The sequence below is a fragment of the Somniosus microcephalus genome, chromosome 2 (genome assembly GCF_052327205.1).
Source record: "Somniosus microcephalus isolate GS21.2 chromosome 2, FLI_Smic_1.0, whole genome shotgun sequence".
In the NCBI taxonomy this organism is placed as follows: domain Eukaryota; kingdom Metazoa; phylum Chordata; class Chondrichthyes; order Squaliformes; family Somniosidae; genus Somniosus; species Somniosus microcephalus.
In genome coordinates, this window is record NC_140988.1 from 124140854 (window position 1) to 124157036 (window position 16183).

The 16183-nt window shown below is 45.3% G+C and overlaps 1 protein-coding gene across 1 annotated transcript in view; it reads left to right on the forward strand.

The window, feature by feature from the left end:
* The first annotated feature begins 551 nt into the window (after window positions 1-551).
* The window catches only part of enpep (glutamyl aminopeptidase), an 88701-nt gene continuing 73069 nt past the window's right edge, over window positions 552-16183 (forward strand). Inside the window, exon 1 of the mRNA XM_085962215.1 lies at window positions 552-1369. Coding sequence (XP_085818341.1) covers window positions 729-1369 — 641 coding nt within the window. The 5' untranslated portion in view covers window positions 552-728. The remainder of the gene's footprint in view (window positions 1370-16183) is intronic.

Here is a 16183-nt window from a genome sequence, read left to right on the forward strand (position 1 = left end):
ATAATTGGACTGACTCCTTTAGATACTGAGAGATCATGTAAACCCGATCGAATATTAGTAGAGCATGTTCAATTATTGCTAAATTATCCATTTCCACTTCAAGATTTTATAACGGGAAATACCAAATTCAGATTAAGATATCTTAAAAGATGTCATTTAAATCCTTCTTGGGTACTCAACCCATAGGCTAATGTGGCTTTATGCGCTGATGCCCTCAGCTCCAGTCCAACTCAGTTTAAGTGCACAGTAAAAGAAACCCCGTTATATTCAGAAACAAACGAATTCTGAGTAGAAATAACGAAAATAAAAATAGCTTTTAACTGAATGTTCTTTTAACTTCTTTTGCCCGCGGTAGAATTTGGATTAAAGTCAAAAACTGAAATGGTTAAAAAAACTCAAATAACCTGACAATTTAGAATCCAAGATGAAGCAAGCTATGTGTGTCAGAAGTTATAAAAACAGGCAAGCAAACTTGCAATTTGCATACCTGAAGTCCAATCTGGGCTAGCGCCGCTTCCTCGTTCATTTTGTTTTGGGGTGGGGGGGAGTTGTCGACATGTTATTTGACCTGTGGAAGCTTCTCATTGCTCATTAACATGCTGCAGTTTTATATTTAACCCGGGTGGGACAGTGTGAGACAGATACTGCGCGCTAGCCAAAATCCCCGGGCAGTTACCTCAAGACCGCAAACCTACACCGTCCTCCACCGTGGGCGGAAGAAGTACCGAATGTGCGGCACAGACTGCGAAGAGGGGGCGCAGAAGAAAAGATGCATCAGTGGTAAAAACGTGGCCATCGTCCTATGCGGGGTGGTGGTCGCCCTGGGCCTGGCGGTGGGGCTGGGAGTGGGACTGAGCGGGAAGACTGAAGTGTGCGAGCTGGAGGGCGACACGACCACTTCCAGCCCCCCGGCTCCCAGCCCCAGCCCCCCGGCTCCCAACCACTGCCCCCCCAGCTCGGACTCCACGGGACCGTGGGACAGCTTTCGCCTACCCGACTACATCAGCCCGACCCACTACGACTTGGAGCTGAAGCCCGACATGGATGGCGGGCTCTACACGGGCAAGAACGTCATCTCTATCCGCACCAGCAAGCCCAGCAAGTACCTGTGGCTGCACATCAGGGCGGCCACGGTCACCGCGCCGCCCGTGCTCCACCAGCGGACCGGCTCGGCACAGCCCAGCCCGCTCCCCCTGCGCCGCTGCTTCGAGTACAAAGCTCAGGAGTACCTGGTGTTCGAAGTCGAGCAAGAGCTGCCAGCGACCATCGCCGACCAGGAGTATCTTCTCACCTTGGAGTTTGAGGGCAGCCTCCTCGGCTCGCTGGTCGGCTTCTATAAAACCACTTACGTGGAAAATGGAGTCATGAAGTAAGTTTTTGGTGTTTGATCGATCTCTCTCTCTCATTTCTATAGCAATGCGCAACACTTGTATTTGGAAAAGATCTTCCAGCGATATCTGCACTAAAGCTGGAAGCACAAGTAGACCCTGCGATAAAGTTCAATGGACTTTGCTCTGGGATGCGCTCAATAAGCTATTTTGCGGCACGGTCTGTTGCTCCCGTCTCCCCTCTCATCTGTGCGAACTTGAGAGGAAAGCGGGCGGCTCAGTCTGCCTCCATGTTAACGAGCATACGCGATTATCACTTGCCGAGAGCCTCATTCCGCTCCACACGGCGCATGACTCGAAATGCGGTAACTGCCGTGGAGGAAGGTACAAAAAAAGATGCTGGGTTGACGTGCAGTGGTACACTTCAAACTAATGCTCAGGTTAATCTATCTTTACCTCATTTACTTTGGGTAAATTATTGGCCCAGATTTTGCTGTCAAAATAACAATGAGACCAATGGTGCTTGCCATAATTTAAGCGTAACTGGCACAACAACTTAAGGTGGTGCTTGAATGCCAATGACCGAAAATTGCTCCGAGTTGTGCCGCTCTGCCGTTAACTTTGTGAAAACAGCATTTCACTCTGCACCTCACCATTGAAATGCATTGAATGGCATGACGTTACTGTATTTCTAGAGGACTAGAACACAAGCCAGTAGAAGTTATGCTACAGCTAGTCAAAGCCCTAGTTAGACCATACCTGGAGTACTGTGAGCAGTTCTGGGCACCACACCTTAGGAAGGATATATTGGCTTTGGAGGGAGCGCAGCGTAGGTTTACCAGAATGATACCCGGACTCCAGGGGTTAAATTACGAGGAGAGATTACACAAATTAGAGTTGTATTCCCTGGAATTTAGAAGGTTAAGGGGTCATTTGATCGAAGTTTTCAAGATATTAAAGGGAACAGATAGGGCAGATAGAGAGAAACTGGTTGGAGAGTCTAGGACTAGGGGGCATGGTCTCAAGATTAGAGCTAAACCTTTCAGGAGTGAAATTAGGAAACACTTCTACACACAAAGGGTGGTAGAAGTTTGGAACTCTCTTCTGCAAATAGCAATTGATGCTAGATCAATTGTTAATTATAAATCTAAGATTGATAGATTTTTGTTAACCAAAGGTATTAAGGGATATGGGGCAATGGCATGTATATGGAGTTAGGTTGCAGATCAGCCATGATTTCATTGAATGGTGGAACAGGCTCGAGGGGCTAAATGGCCTACTCCTGATCTTATGTTCCTATTTGCGCGGTAGATATAAACTAAACTCGCTGTAGATATTTAGTGCTAGTATAACCCTCACAACCATTACCATCAAGCCAGATGACCAACCCTGGTTCAATGAGGAGTGTAGAAGAGCATGCCAGGAGCAGCACCAGGCATACTTGAAAATGAGGTACCAACCTGGTGAAGCTATAATACAGGACAACATATCTGCTAAACAGCAGAAGCAGCATGCTATAGACAGAGCCAAGTGATCCCACAAACAATGATCTGATCAAAGCACTGCAATCCTACCATATCCAGTCATTCATGCTTGTGGACAATTAAACAACTAACGGGATGAGGAAGCTCAATGAACATTCCCATCCTCAATGATGGTGGAGCCCAGCATAAGAATGCAACCAACAAGGCTGAAGCATTCTTAGTCATCTTCAGTCAGAAGTGCTGAGTGGATGATCCATTGCTGCCTCCTCCTGGGGTCCCCACCATCAAAGATGCTAGTCTTCAGTCAATTTGATTCACTCCACGATATTCAAGAAATGCCTGGATACAACAAAATCCCACTGCAGTGCTGAAGACTTGTGCTCCAGAACTAGCCGTGCCTCTACCCAAGCTATTCCAATACAGCTACAAAACTGGCATCTCCTTGACGATGGAAAATTGCCACAAAAAGCAGGACGAATTCAATTTGGTCAATTACCGCCCCATCAGTCTACTGTCAATCACCAGCAAAGTGATGGAAGGTGTCATTGACCGTGATATCAAGTGGCACTTACTCACCAATAACCTGCTCGCCGATGTTCAGTTTTGGGATCTGCCTGGACTACTTCACTCCAGATCTCGTTACAGCCTTTGCCCAAACATGGACAAAAAAGCTGAATTCCAGAGGTGAGGTGATCATGACTGCCCCTGATAATCAAGGCACCATTTGACTGAGTGTAGCATCAAGGAGCCCTAGTAAAACTGAAGTCAATGGGAATCAGGGGGAAGACTCTCCACTGGCTGGAGTCATACCTAGCACAAAGGAAGATGGTTGTGGTTGTTGGAGGGCGATCACCTCAGCCCTGTGACACTGCAGGAGTTCCTCAGGGCGGTGTCCTAGGCTCAAGCATCTTCAGCTGCTTCATCAATGATCTTCCCTTCATCATAAGGTCAGAAGTGGGGATGTTCGCTGATAATTGCAGTGTTCAGTTCCATTCGCAATTCCTCAGATAATGAAGCGGTGCAGCAAGACCTGGACTACATTCAAACTTGGGCTGATAAGCGGTAAGTAACATTCATGCCACACAAGTGCCAGACAATGAACATCTCCGAGAGAGTCTAACCACCTTCCCATGACATTCAATGGCATTACCATCATCTAATCCCCCATCATCAATATCCTGGGGATCACCATTGACCAGAAACTTAACTGGATCAACCACATGAATACTGTGGCTACAAGAGCAAGTCAGAGGCTGGGTATTCTGCAGCGAGTGACTCGCCTCCTGTCTCCCCAAAGCATTTCCACCATCTACAAGCCACAAGTCTGGAGTGTGATGGAATACTTTCCACTTGTCTGGATGAGTACAGCTCCAACAACACTTGAAGCTTGACACCATCCAGGGCAAAGCAGTCTGCTTGATCAGTACCCCATCCACCACCTTAAACATTCACTACCTTCGCCACCAGCGCAATGTGGCTGCAGTTTGTACCAGCTACAAGGTGCACTGCAGCAACCCGCCAAGGCTTCTTTGACATCACCTCCCAAACCCGCAACCTCTACCACCAAGAAGGACAAGAGCAGCAGGTGGATGGGAACACCATCGCCTTTATGTCACATACCATTCTGACTTGGAAATCTATTGCTGTTCCTTCATTGTCACTGGGTCAAAATCCTGGAACTCCCTACCTAACAGCACTGTGTGGGAGTACAGCACTGTGTGGGAGTACCTTCACACAAGGACTATAGGGGTTTATAAGAAGGCAGCTCACCACTACCTTCTCAAGGACAGTTAGGAATGGGCAATAATTGCTGGCCTTGCTAGTGACTCCCATGTCCTGTGAATGAATAAGTTCACTCCTACAGCAAATCTGGGAAATTGTCTTCAGTGCTACTGACAGAGTCTTGCACATCAAGGAGTGCAATTCAGAGGAGTGCACCCCATGATTTTCTGTCCATTTAATATTGGGGGGTGGGTTGGAGGTTCTCTAATGCCTGATATATTTGCCAGAGCATGCAACTCTTTGCATGGAGCACAAAGGGTGAAAATCCCTTTTCCCCATTCCTCCAGAGCATCCTTCAGCCCTACTTCTGGCAATAGAGAAGGTGTGGTGAAAGCTCTTCCGTTCGATGCAAGGTAAACTATTCCCGTATGCATTGCAGTGAAATAATTAGCTGGGGGGCAGATTTTCTTCTTGCTCCCATGGCAGTGCAACTGTGGCAGGGCGAGACTTCTGCTTGTCCTGTGCCTGCTGCCCTGACCCCTGATGTTTTCTAGGGTGAGGCTGACTGCTATAACTGGTGTGCTCCCGATTGTTGTATTCACCTACTTGACCTCATCCTCACCAATCTACCTGTCGCAGATGCATCTGTCCATGACAGCATTAGTAGCAGTGACCACCGCACAGTCACTGTGGAGATGAAGTCCTGTCTTCACACTGAGGACATCCTTCATCATGTTGTGTGGCACTACCACTGTGCTAAATGGGATAGATTCAGAACAGATCTAGCAGCTCAAAACAGGGCATCCATGAGGCACTGTGGGCCATCAGCAGCAGCAGAATTGTATTCCACCACAATCTGTAAACTCATGGCCCGGCATATCCCTCACTCTACCATTACCACTAAGCCAGGGGACCAATCCTGTTTCAATGAGGAGTGCAGAAGAGCATGCCAGGAGCAGCAGCAGGGGTACCTAAAAATGAGGTGCCAACCTGGGGAAGCTGCAACACCGGACTACATGCATGCTAAACAGTGGAAGCAGCATGCGATAGATGGGGATAAGCGACCCCACAATCAACGGATCAGATCAAAGCTCTGCAGTCCTGCCACATCCAGTTGTGAATGGTGATGGACCATTAAACAACTAACAGGAGGAGGAGGCTCCATGAATATCCCCATCCTCAAAGATGGTGGAGCCCAGCACGTGAGTGCAAAAGACAAGGCTGAAGCGTTTGCAACCATCTTCAGACAGAAGTGCCGAGTGGATGATCCATATCGGCCTACTCCCGAGGTCCCCGCCATCACAGAAGCCGGTCTTCAGCCAATTCGATTCACTCCACGTGATATCAAGAAACGGCCGAGTGCACTGGATACAGCAAAGGCTATGGGCCCCAACAACATCCCAGCTATCGTGCTGAAGACTTGTGCTGCAGAACTAGCTGCGCTTCTAGCCAAGCTGTTCCAGTACAGCTACAACACTGGCATCTATCCGACAATGTGGAAAACTGCCCAGGTATGTCCTGTCCACAAAAAGCAGGACAAATCCAATCCAGCCAATTACCGCCCCATCAGTCTAATCTCAATCATCAGTAAAGTGATGGAAGGTGTCATCGACAGTGCTATCAAGTGGCACTTACTCACCAATAGCCTGCTCACTGATGCCCAGTTTGGGTTCCGCCAAGACCACTTGGCCCAAACATGGACACATGAGCTGAATTCCAGAGATGAGGCGAGAGTGACTGCCTTTGACATCAAGGCAGCATTTGACCAAATGTGGCATCAAGTAGCCCTAGTAAAACTGAAGTCAATGGGAATCGGGGGGGGGGAAAACGCTCCACTGGCTGGAGTCATACCTAGCACAAAGGAAGATGGTTGTGATGGTTGGAGGTCAATCATCAGTGCCCCAGGACATCGCTGCAGGAGTTCCTCAGGGCTGTGTCCTAGGCCCAGCCATCTTCAGCTGCTTCATCAATGACCTTCCCTCCAACATAAGATCAGAAATGGGGATGTTCGCTGATGACTGCACAATATTCAGCGCCATTCCAACTCCTCAGATAATTAAGCAGTCCATGCCCGCGTGCAACAAGACCTGGACGACGTTCAGGCTTGGGCTGATAAGTGGCAGGTAACATTCGCGCCACAGAAGTGCCAGGCAATGACTATCTCCAACAAGCAAGAGTCAAACCATCTCCCCTTGACATTCAACGGCATTACCATCGCCAAATCCCCCACCATCAATATCCTGGGGGTCATCATTGACCAGAAACTGAACTGGACCAGCCACATAAATACTGTGGCTACAAGAGCAGGTCCGTGGCTAGGTATTCTGTGGCGAGTGTCTCCCCTCCTGCCTTCCCAAAGCCTTTCCACCATCTACAAGACACAAGTAAGGAGTGTGATGGAATATTCTCCACTTGCCTGGATGATTGCAGCTCCAACAACACTCAAGAAGCTCAACACCATCCAGGACAAAGCAGCCCATTTGATTGGCACCCCATCCACCACCTTAAACATTCATTCTGTCCACCACCGGCGTACCGTGGCTGCAGTGTGTACCATCTACAAGATGCACTGCAGCAACTCACGAAGGCTTCTTCGGCAACACCTCCCAAACTCGCGACCTCTTCCACCTAGAAGGACAAGGGCTGCATGTGCATGGGAACACCTCCACCTCCAAGTTCCCCTCTACGTCACACACCATCCTGACTTAGAAGTATATTGCCGATCCTTCATCGTCGCTGTGTCAAAATCCTAGAACTCCCTCCCTAAGCACTGTGGGAGTACCTTCACCACACGGACTGCAGCGGTTCAAGAAGGCGGCTCGCCACCACCTTCTCGAGGGCAAATGGGATTGACGATAAATGCTGGCCTTGCCAGCGATGCCCACATCCCATAAGCGAATTAAAACATTTTTTTTTTTAAATCACCACCGCTGGGTCACTTGTCTCGGAGGGGGAGTGGCAGTAAAATTGCTGTCGGCACCTGAAGCACTAGGCAAGGTGACCCTTTAAAGTTCAAATCCTCTTCTTCGCTTCCACCCCCCCAGCCCACTGTTTTAGTAACTCTAGATACTAGGAACACACTAGTATTCCTCATACAGAGGAAAATTGCCCTACTGATAGTTTAGATCTTGTGGTACAATATTACTTCAGTTGGTTTGCAGAAACCTGGAGTGGGGGTGAAATTCCTGCTGTTAATTTGAGCAAAAATTTAGCACGAGTACAAGATGGGCTTTCTATCATGATCTCTGCAACAACAAAAAACCACAAAGTAAATAAAGATACCCCATCAACTCTACCTGGGTAAGGAGCAGCAGAGGTGGAAGCACTTGACACACTTTGGAATTCAATGGTATTGATGAACTGTTCTGGGTTGCAGTTTTCTAGTTAATGGTGACAGCTGAACTCTTTAATGTACCACTTGCTAGAAATCAGATATAAATTGATGTGGGTGGAATATCAATTGTTGGTAAATTAAATCAGAAACAGATTTTCCTCCACACCAAGTCGGAGACACTAGATTGGGATGTACTATCACATGCTGCTTGTAATCTAAAGGTTGTACCAGTTATTTTAAGATTAGCTATCTTGAAATGAGTTTTCACTTGGAGTAGTGGCAGAGGTGCATTTTTATTGTTCTTGATGGAGCAATAGGAAATTACTGGGTTTTAAAGCAAAAACTGTATTCTGTTCATTGGTTTATTTTACATATACATTAATTTGTTTACAATCATGCTTCATCTTGTGCTTTTCAGTTTGCATTCTGTAAAGACAGGAGAATGTGGCACTTGCGAGATTACAGTAGTCAGTACAAGCAACATTGGTTTATGTTATGATCCCTGGGGTTATGCTATTATTTAATTATCACTTCGGATCATGTAGGGGATCAGTGGTCTGTTTATGAGGGGGACCAGTGATATTAAACCAAAGAGGGATCTAGCATAAAACACATGAAATTTGTAAAATGGGATAAGGTTTATACTCGCCTAGAAAGACAATAAGGGACATGTTAGCATGGACTTGCAAAAGTCAAATCATGTCTGATAAATTTCAATAGAGTTCTTTTGAGGCAATAACAAAGTATTGATAAAGGAAATGCAGTGGATATTGTGCATATGGATTTTCAAAAGGCATTTGATAAAGTGCTAATTAGGAGGCTTGCTGTAAAATTAAGGCACGTGGAATTGAAGTTATTTTGACGGCATAGATAGGAAGCTGATTATAGGACAGAAATCAGGAAGGCCTCTATTAACCCCACCCCCACACCAGTGGTCATGGGGGGGGTGGGTGGGGAGGGGGGGGTAAAATTAGGGTTAAACCTTAAACGTGACCCTATCCCAACCCATATGCGCTTGCCACCATTTTTACAGCGGCAGGTAGCGTGGCGTGTAATTGAAGCCTGATTTTATAACTTTAACAGCTGCTGGATTGGTTACCCAAGGCTCGGGAAACCCAGCAGTGAAAAGGAGGCAGGAGCTGCCAGCTCTAGATGTTAAGTGATTTTTTTATAGCACTCCTTGAACGACCAGGAGGAGCAGCAGTGCTTCCCCCTGCCCCCTCCAAACACCTGCCATGCTCACTGCCAACCCTCCCCCACCCCTCCTGATTTCCGAAGACTGTCCCCAAGGGTCCCCGACAGCAGCATCTTGTTGCTGATTTTTCCCCACCCTTGCTGGCCAGCCTGTCAATTTGGCTGGCTGCCGGGTGGGAAACTGAAGGAAAAAATTACAATGTGGTTCTGCTATTAAATTTAGTAGGAACTCTGCGCCACCAGCCTTGCCGGATTTCTCTCCTGCTATTGGGACTATTGCTATTCTCAATATAAGTAAATGATCTGGACTTGGGTATAGGGGCATAATATTAAAAATTTCAGAAGGCATTGAACCGGGAGCATGGTTATATCTGAAGAGGACTGTAAGCAGCTTCATGACTTCAGAAGAATAGAAGATAAATATCAGATGAAACTTAATTCTGATAAATGTGATGTGTGTTCGCAACCTTGGTGTCATATTTGACCCTGAAATGAGCTTCTGACCATACATCCGCCACCTAACTAAGACTACCTATTTCCACCTCGGTAACATCGCCCGTCTGCCCTTGCCTCAGCTCATCCGCTGCTGAAACCCTCATCCATGCTTTTTGTTACCTCTAGACTTGACTATTCCAGCACACACCAGGCTGGCCTCCCACATTCTACCCTACGTAAACTTGAGGTCATCCAAAACTCAGCTGCCCGTGTCCCAACTTGCACCAAGTCCCATTCACTCATCACCCCTGTGCTCGCTGACCTACATTGGCTCCCTGTTAAGCAACGCCTCGATTTCAAAAATTCTCATCCTTGTTTGAAAATCCCTCCATGGCCTCTTTCCCCACCCCAGCTCTGTAATCCCATTCTGCCCTCTTGAGTGTCCCTAATTATAATCGCTCAACCATTGGTGGCCGTGCTTTCTGTTGCCTAGGCCCTAAGCTCTGGAATTCCCTGCCTAAACCTCTCTGATTCTCTACCCCTCTTTCCTCCTTAAGACACCCCTTAAAACCTACCTCTTTGACCAAGCTTTTGGTCATCTGCCCTAATTTCTCCTTATGTGACTCGGTGTCAAATTTTTGTCTTATAATACTCCTGTGACGGGCCTTGGGACATCTTACTATGTTGAAGGCGCTCTATAAATACAAGTTATATTTTGATCAGAAGAATGAGGGCATATATGCTAAATAAAACTCTACAAGGCGTAGACAAGAAGAGAGAATTGGCGGCTCAGATACTCAAATCTTAAAGTAGGAGGACTGGTTGCTAGAACCTTTTTTTAAAAGCGTATGGGATTCTACGTTTTATAAATGGGGTTTATAGAGTACAATGGGGAAAAAAGGTAATGGTAAACCTATACAAAACATCAGTTTGGTTGCAGTTAGAATATTGGGTTAAATTCAACTTTGGCAGAGGCACAAAACGGGTGGTAACAGATTGTCCGCTCGTTGTACATCTCGCCTGATTTTTCCTTTAATCAGGTGGCGCATATAATGGCTGCACGATCTGCTACTGGTCATATTGTGCCCTCATCAAAGATGAATTTTAGTCGCTTTTAACTCCCCCCAAAAACAGGTGGGTTGGGGTTGGGTCAGAGGTCAAAACTAAAAAATCTCATCAACCTGCCCACTTCCAGGTTTAACGGGGGTGGGCAGCCAACCTGCCTCCTGGGAGGCAGGTTGGCAATTTAAATATTTTAATGAGGTTGGCAGCCTCAGGTTTAACCTGTTTTACATGTTTAACTGTGGCCTGCCATGTTTCCCACAGCTGAAGGGAGGCGAGGACAGCTTTGGGCAAAAGGTAAGTACCTTTTACAGCCCTGCTTGTGGGCCAGGAGGGGCAGGACAGCATCCCCTGGGTCGTGGATCAGACATACCTGGTCCTGCGGCCTGCTCTGGAGTCCTCCCTGCCCAACTGGAAGCCAAGCCTGTCAATCGGGCTGAATTCTGGGTGGGGAACCTCTCAAGGACAAAAGACGCATGCTGTGGAGTTAAAACGCCAAAGCATTGCCCCCTCCCCCTGGCCTAGGTAATCTGCCCCTTTTACTATCCAAGCCATCGTGCCCAGTTTTAGGAAGGATGTCATGGAGTGAGCACAAGAGAATTTATTAAGGGATGAGAGACTTTGGTCCTGATATTAACAGGGAGGGAGGATGCGGGGAGCCCAATAGAGGGCGAAGTTCCAGGCAAGACTGGAGACGAGTTGATCCTGCCAATCTTAAGGGTGAGGCATCATTAGAATATTGTTGGGCCGCCTCCTGCCCGGTAGTCAGCCAACCACTAAGCTTGGCCGGTGGGCAGGTGGCAAAACTAGCAGCAGGCTGCCGCTGCTAGGGACCCGTGGGGGAGGTCCCTGGTACTTGGAAGGGAGCATGAGCTCCAAGCTTGCAATTGGTGAGGGGGTGGGGGAGGTGCTGGAGATCGGGAGTGGGGGCTGGAGATTGGAGCTGTTGGGGAGGAGGGTAGCCTGGTTTACTTGAGGCCAGGAGGAGCACTCCTGGCCCACAAAAAAAATCCTAAACATTTAATTTTAACCCCCCCCCACCGCCCCCCCCCTTTCAGGCCCAGGATCTGGCTCTTGGCAGCTTTTGCCTCTGGTTTGCAGATTGGGTCCTAATGACATCATTGGACCTGATCTTCATATTTAAAACCAGACTCCGCTTCCTTCCTGCAGGTGTCCTGTTCACATGCTCAAAAGAGCAGGCTAATATGGGGACATGCTGGGAAGGAAGCGGGAATGGTGGGGGTATCTGACCCCCCATTAATTTAACTGCCCAGTGTCTGCCAGGTGGGGCAGTTAAATTCAGGGCCTTAGTGTCTTGTGTATTTGCCTTTGTTTACCAAAATTTTGCTGTTTCCTATGGCAACTTTAATACTATTATCTTTCCAGTGTGAAACGTGAGAGGCCTTCAAAGAGGAGATGGTTCGGGTACAGAGTAGACACATTCCCATGAGGGGGAAAGGAAAGGCATCCAAAGCTCGAGCTCCATGGATGACTAAAGATATAGAGGTTAAACTGAGACTTAAGAAAAAAGGAGGCTTATGACAATTGTAAGGTTCATAATACAGTAGAGAGCCAAGTGGAATATAAAAAGTACAGAGGGAGATCTAAAAAAGGAATAAGGGGGATAAAGAGAGAGTATATGAGAATAGATTAGTAGTTAGCATAAAAGGAAACCCAAAAGGCTTTTATAAACACAAAAATAGTAGAAGGGTGGGGCCAGTTAAGGCAAGCTGAGATGGAATAGAATTCCACGTGCTGCAATAGTGCTACGGCATATCCCCCTGGTGGCCATTCTTTATCTGTGTGGCCATATGATGAATGTTGGTGAGCTATTCAATTATGGGGACATTTCCACACACTGTCCACAAATGCACATTTCTAACAGGATTGACTTCATTTAGTAACCAGCAGTGGGATTCCTTTGTCATGCATTCTTTTGCCTTGGCTGAGACTAGGGGAGGCCAATTATAGTGTCCTCACTGCTTTTTAGAAAGAAACAAAGTTTTACCTTTCTGGCATTTCCTAACATTGATTGAAAATGCATGATTGTGGCCAGTTGGTATGAATGTATTAAAAAATGATAAAAGCACAGATCCTTGGGTTGAAACCCCTACATCAGCTAGAATATACTGTAACTATTTAGAATGTAGCAAATATATAGCACATCTGATAGAACACATTTTGAAGTCAATATAAATAGCAAGTGAAATAGAAAGAAATGATAGCAGTAACTAACCTAAACTAATTAGCACTCCCATCTGACCGAGTAAATCTTTAATATTAGCAGCATCAGACCTTTGGGGCTAATGTTCATTTGTGAACATAAGCTGATGCATGAGCATTTTGAGAGAAAAGGGGAAATGTTTAAGCAATGAATAATTGGGAATTACAAGCTTAATTCCTGAAATGGCCATCTTTGAAAACATGGTCGCAGAGCCTCTGTATTGGCTACTGTGAGTCTTTGCACTGCAGTAGACCTAACTAATGTTGTACTGTAGTACAAAATGTTTCAATATTTTTACTCTTGCCTAAGTTTTAATGAAAAATGACACTTACTGTGTTGTACATATCACTGAACGAACCTCCTGTGCATAGATATGACCAGATATTCAAGACTTTTTGTAGTGATGCCACTCCTTTAATAGCTTGGACATGTTTTGGCAGAATGGAGGGGGGACTCCGAAGGCTCCATTATACACCTGAATATTGACACAACCACTTTGCCAACAAATGTTATGCTTGGATCTGGATTTCTGTAGATGTTAAATAGAAAATAGCCAACTTATTCAGTTCTGTCCTATGGTGCAGTTAGTAATGAATCTGCATTTCAATGTACATGAAAACAACAGAAGAAACTGACCAAAAATAAATGTTTTATACCAAATTGATCAGATGTGCAAACTGGATAGTGAGTTGACTAAAAAATATACATTTAGAATAAATGTAAAGAAAAACATAATTGGGGAACATTTTATGTTTTGCTTTGATATCTGAAATTCCACAGTGATTCCACATTGTGGTTTTACCAAATTGAAGTTTTGCACGAGGATCAAAAATGTGATTTTCTTTTTAATAGAAATCATCTACATATCAGTTTTGGTGATCTCGGTGTAAAAAACTGGTGCGAATCATGTCAGCTATTTCACTTGTAATAATTAACATCCTAATCCTAACAGTTTTGCTAAAACTAGTAAAAGTCTTTGAGAGATAACTAAAGCCCATTGACCTTGAAAAAGATTTAACTTTAAAGAAATTTGCAGAACAGTGACAGTTCATGATAACTTTGCTCAGTTCATTTCCATGAGTGTCATTACTTAACCATGAAAACTGAAAACAAGCGGTCCTAAATTGAAGAATTTTAAAAAGTTGACATTATTAATTTAGTGTGAGCTGCTAAATGAATAGAACTCAGCCATAGACACAATCAGACAGAAGGGAATACTTTTGATGAGATTGTGTATCTCCCAGCTCGATTACATAAGTGAAATGTTCTTCTATAAAATGATTGTAAATGAGAGTCTCCAAGCCAAAACTTGCAATGGCAGTGGTTACCACGGAATATCTGTTTCGAATATCTTCTGGCTGTACTGAAGGTGACGCTATTTCTAGTGGATTCTTGGAGCTGTGGTTGGCTCTTTTACTGCCTGAAGCATATTTAATGAGACTGTTCCTTTTTTAAAAGGTCATTGGAGAGTGTCTTCTAGTACAGACTGGACAGGTGACATTACTTCCTACCTGACTGAGATAGTTACAAATATGGTTGAGGCTGCATGCATGAAGACCACCATCAGCTGAGATTATATAGATAATGATGGGGCTGGATACTGTTCATTACACAGACTTTCTATGGGGTTTTGCACAAGAACTTTAAATAAGAGCCAAAAATCACAGCACATTCTGCAGAGTATCTGGGACCTCTGTGAACAGGGCAAGCAACTGGCCTACTCCTGCTATTATTTTTATGTTTCTATCTCAACCAATCAGAGTGAAGAATTGGTAATGAGCAGCACAGAGTCTGAACTAGGAAGTTTAAGTTAGAATATGGAATTTAATGTCAAATCACATACAGAAAGCAAAATGAGAGGGCAAGATGGATTAAATTGAGAGGGAGAGATAAGAGGCAAAGGAAAAAGTAAAATTATTTGCATTTAAAAAAAAAAAAATCTCCAACAATAATTAAAATCTGAAGGAATGAGACTCAACACTTGCAAAAGTTAATTTTCAGTGCCAGAGAGGTTGGTTGGCAGTAATTAAGACTTACCACACCATTAAAAGGGTACTTAGACTGGAATGGACAAGCCCTAACTTTCTGGCGTGTTTAGTCTGTCTCTGAGGTAAGTACAGCAACTTCACTCAGTTCAATGTATTTCAATGGCAAGTCAGACGGCAAGATGCCATTTTCGGAAAGCTTTTGGAGGAGCAGGGCATCTCGGACAGCAACTTCCAGATCTCTGTTTAACTGCACATGTGCAGTCACTAAGTTGCTGTCCGATTTTCCACATAAATAACAGTGAGCACTGTTATCACCATTATTTCTACTGCAAAATCCGGCCCATAAGGTAAAGTAGGTAGATGTCAGGGTCACCTTGCTGTGGTTTTACTGGCTTGATGATCTCCAGTCTAAAAACAAATGGAGGAAACAGTCTTCAGTTACAGAACTTGACCCCACCTCCTTTTCTGTTAGCATAAAGTGCTTACTACATTAATGGAATCACCATATGTAGGGTAATAATAGACTCAAATGTTTTATGGTAACATTGTACTTAAGTTTGATATTTGACATGCCTCTCTGGGGAGTGAGTGCAGTGCTGAACTCTTAAAGTCGATGGGGGCCCCTGCAGTCTGTTTTATAGCAACAAACCTATCCAAACAGCAGATGGCGCTGCAGGCGAACAGTGTGCTCCTTCATCGAACAAATACTGAGCGTGGCATTTTTATATGGCGGACATCTGAAAACAATAAAGAATTCTCGAGATAAACACAGCTGAAGTGTAAACACCTTTTTTGCACCGAGCAGTGGAGCAGCTGTTCTGAAACTTTTTAATGTGCGGTGAACTTCCTACAAGTATTGACACAATCCCCGGGACATCTTGTGTTAACTTCTGAAAGACAGTGTCAGCCGGAAAAACGTTTCAGAAAACATTGTTGGTTAGTATACAGCGGGACAAATAATGTGCGGGTGCGGCACAATACAGATCTCTGATGATGGACAGGAACCTGATAACTTTATGGACCCTCCCAGATCCTCTCGTGAATCCCGTAAGGTCTGCAGAGCTCAGTTTGGAAACCTGTCAGTATCTGCACCACTTCTGTCAGTAGTGTGCACGGTAGCTATGGTTAAACTCAGCGCTCGTACTGCTGCCCAATTGGAGAAAGCAGAACTTCAGGCATGAATGTTTAAACATATGCACATAGCGCCAGTCACAAAAGTCAGTTCTTTCCTAACATTAGAAATGTAAAGGAAGTGCATCATGTGTCTGCTCAAAGTCAGGTCTGCGATAGCTCCATTCATCCTGCAGCCAGTGCATAGTTAGAGCTGACCTTTAGGATTTTATAACTTTTTATCTATCCCTCAAGCGTTTCCCGGGCTTTTGTACCATCCTCTGTACAGAATTTCAAAAAGA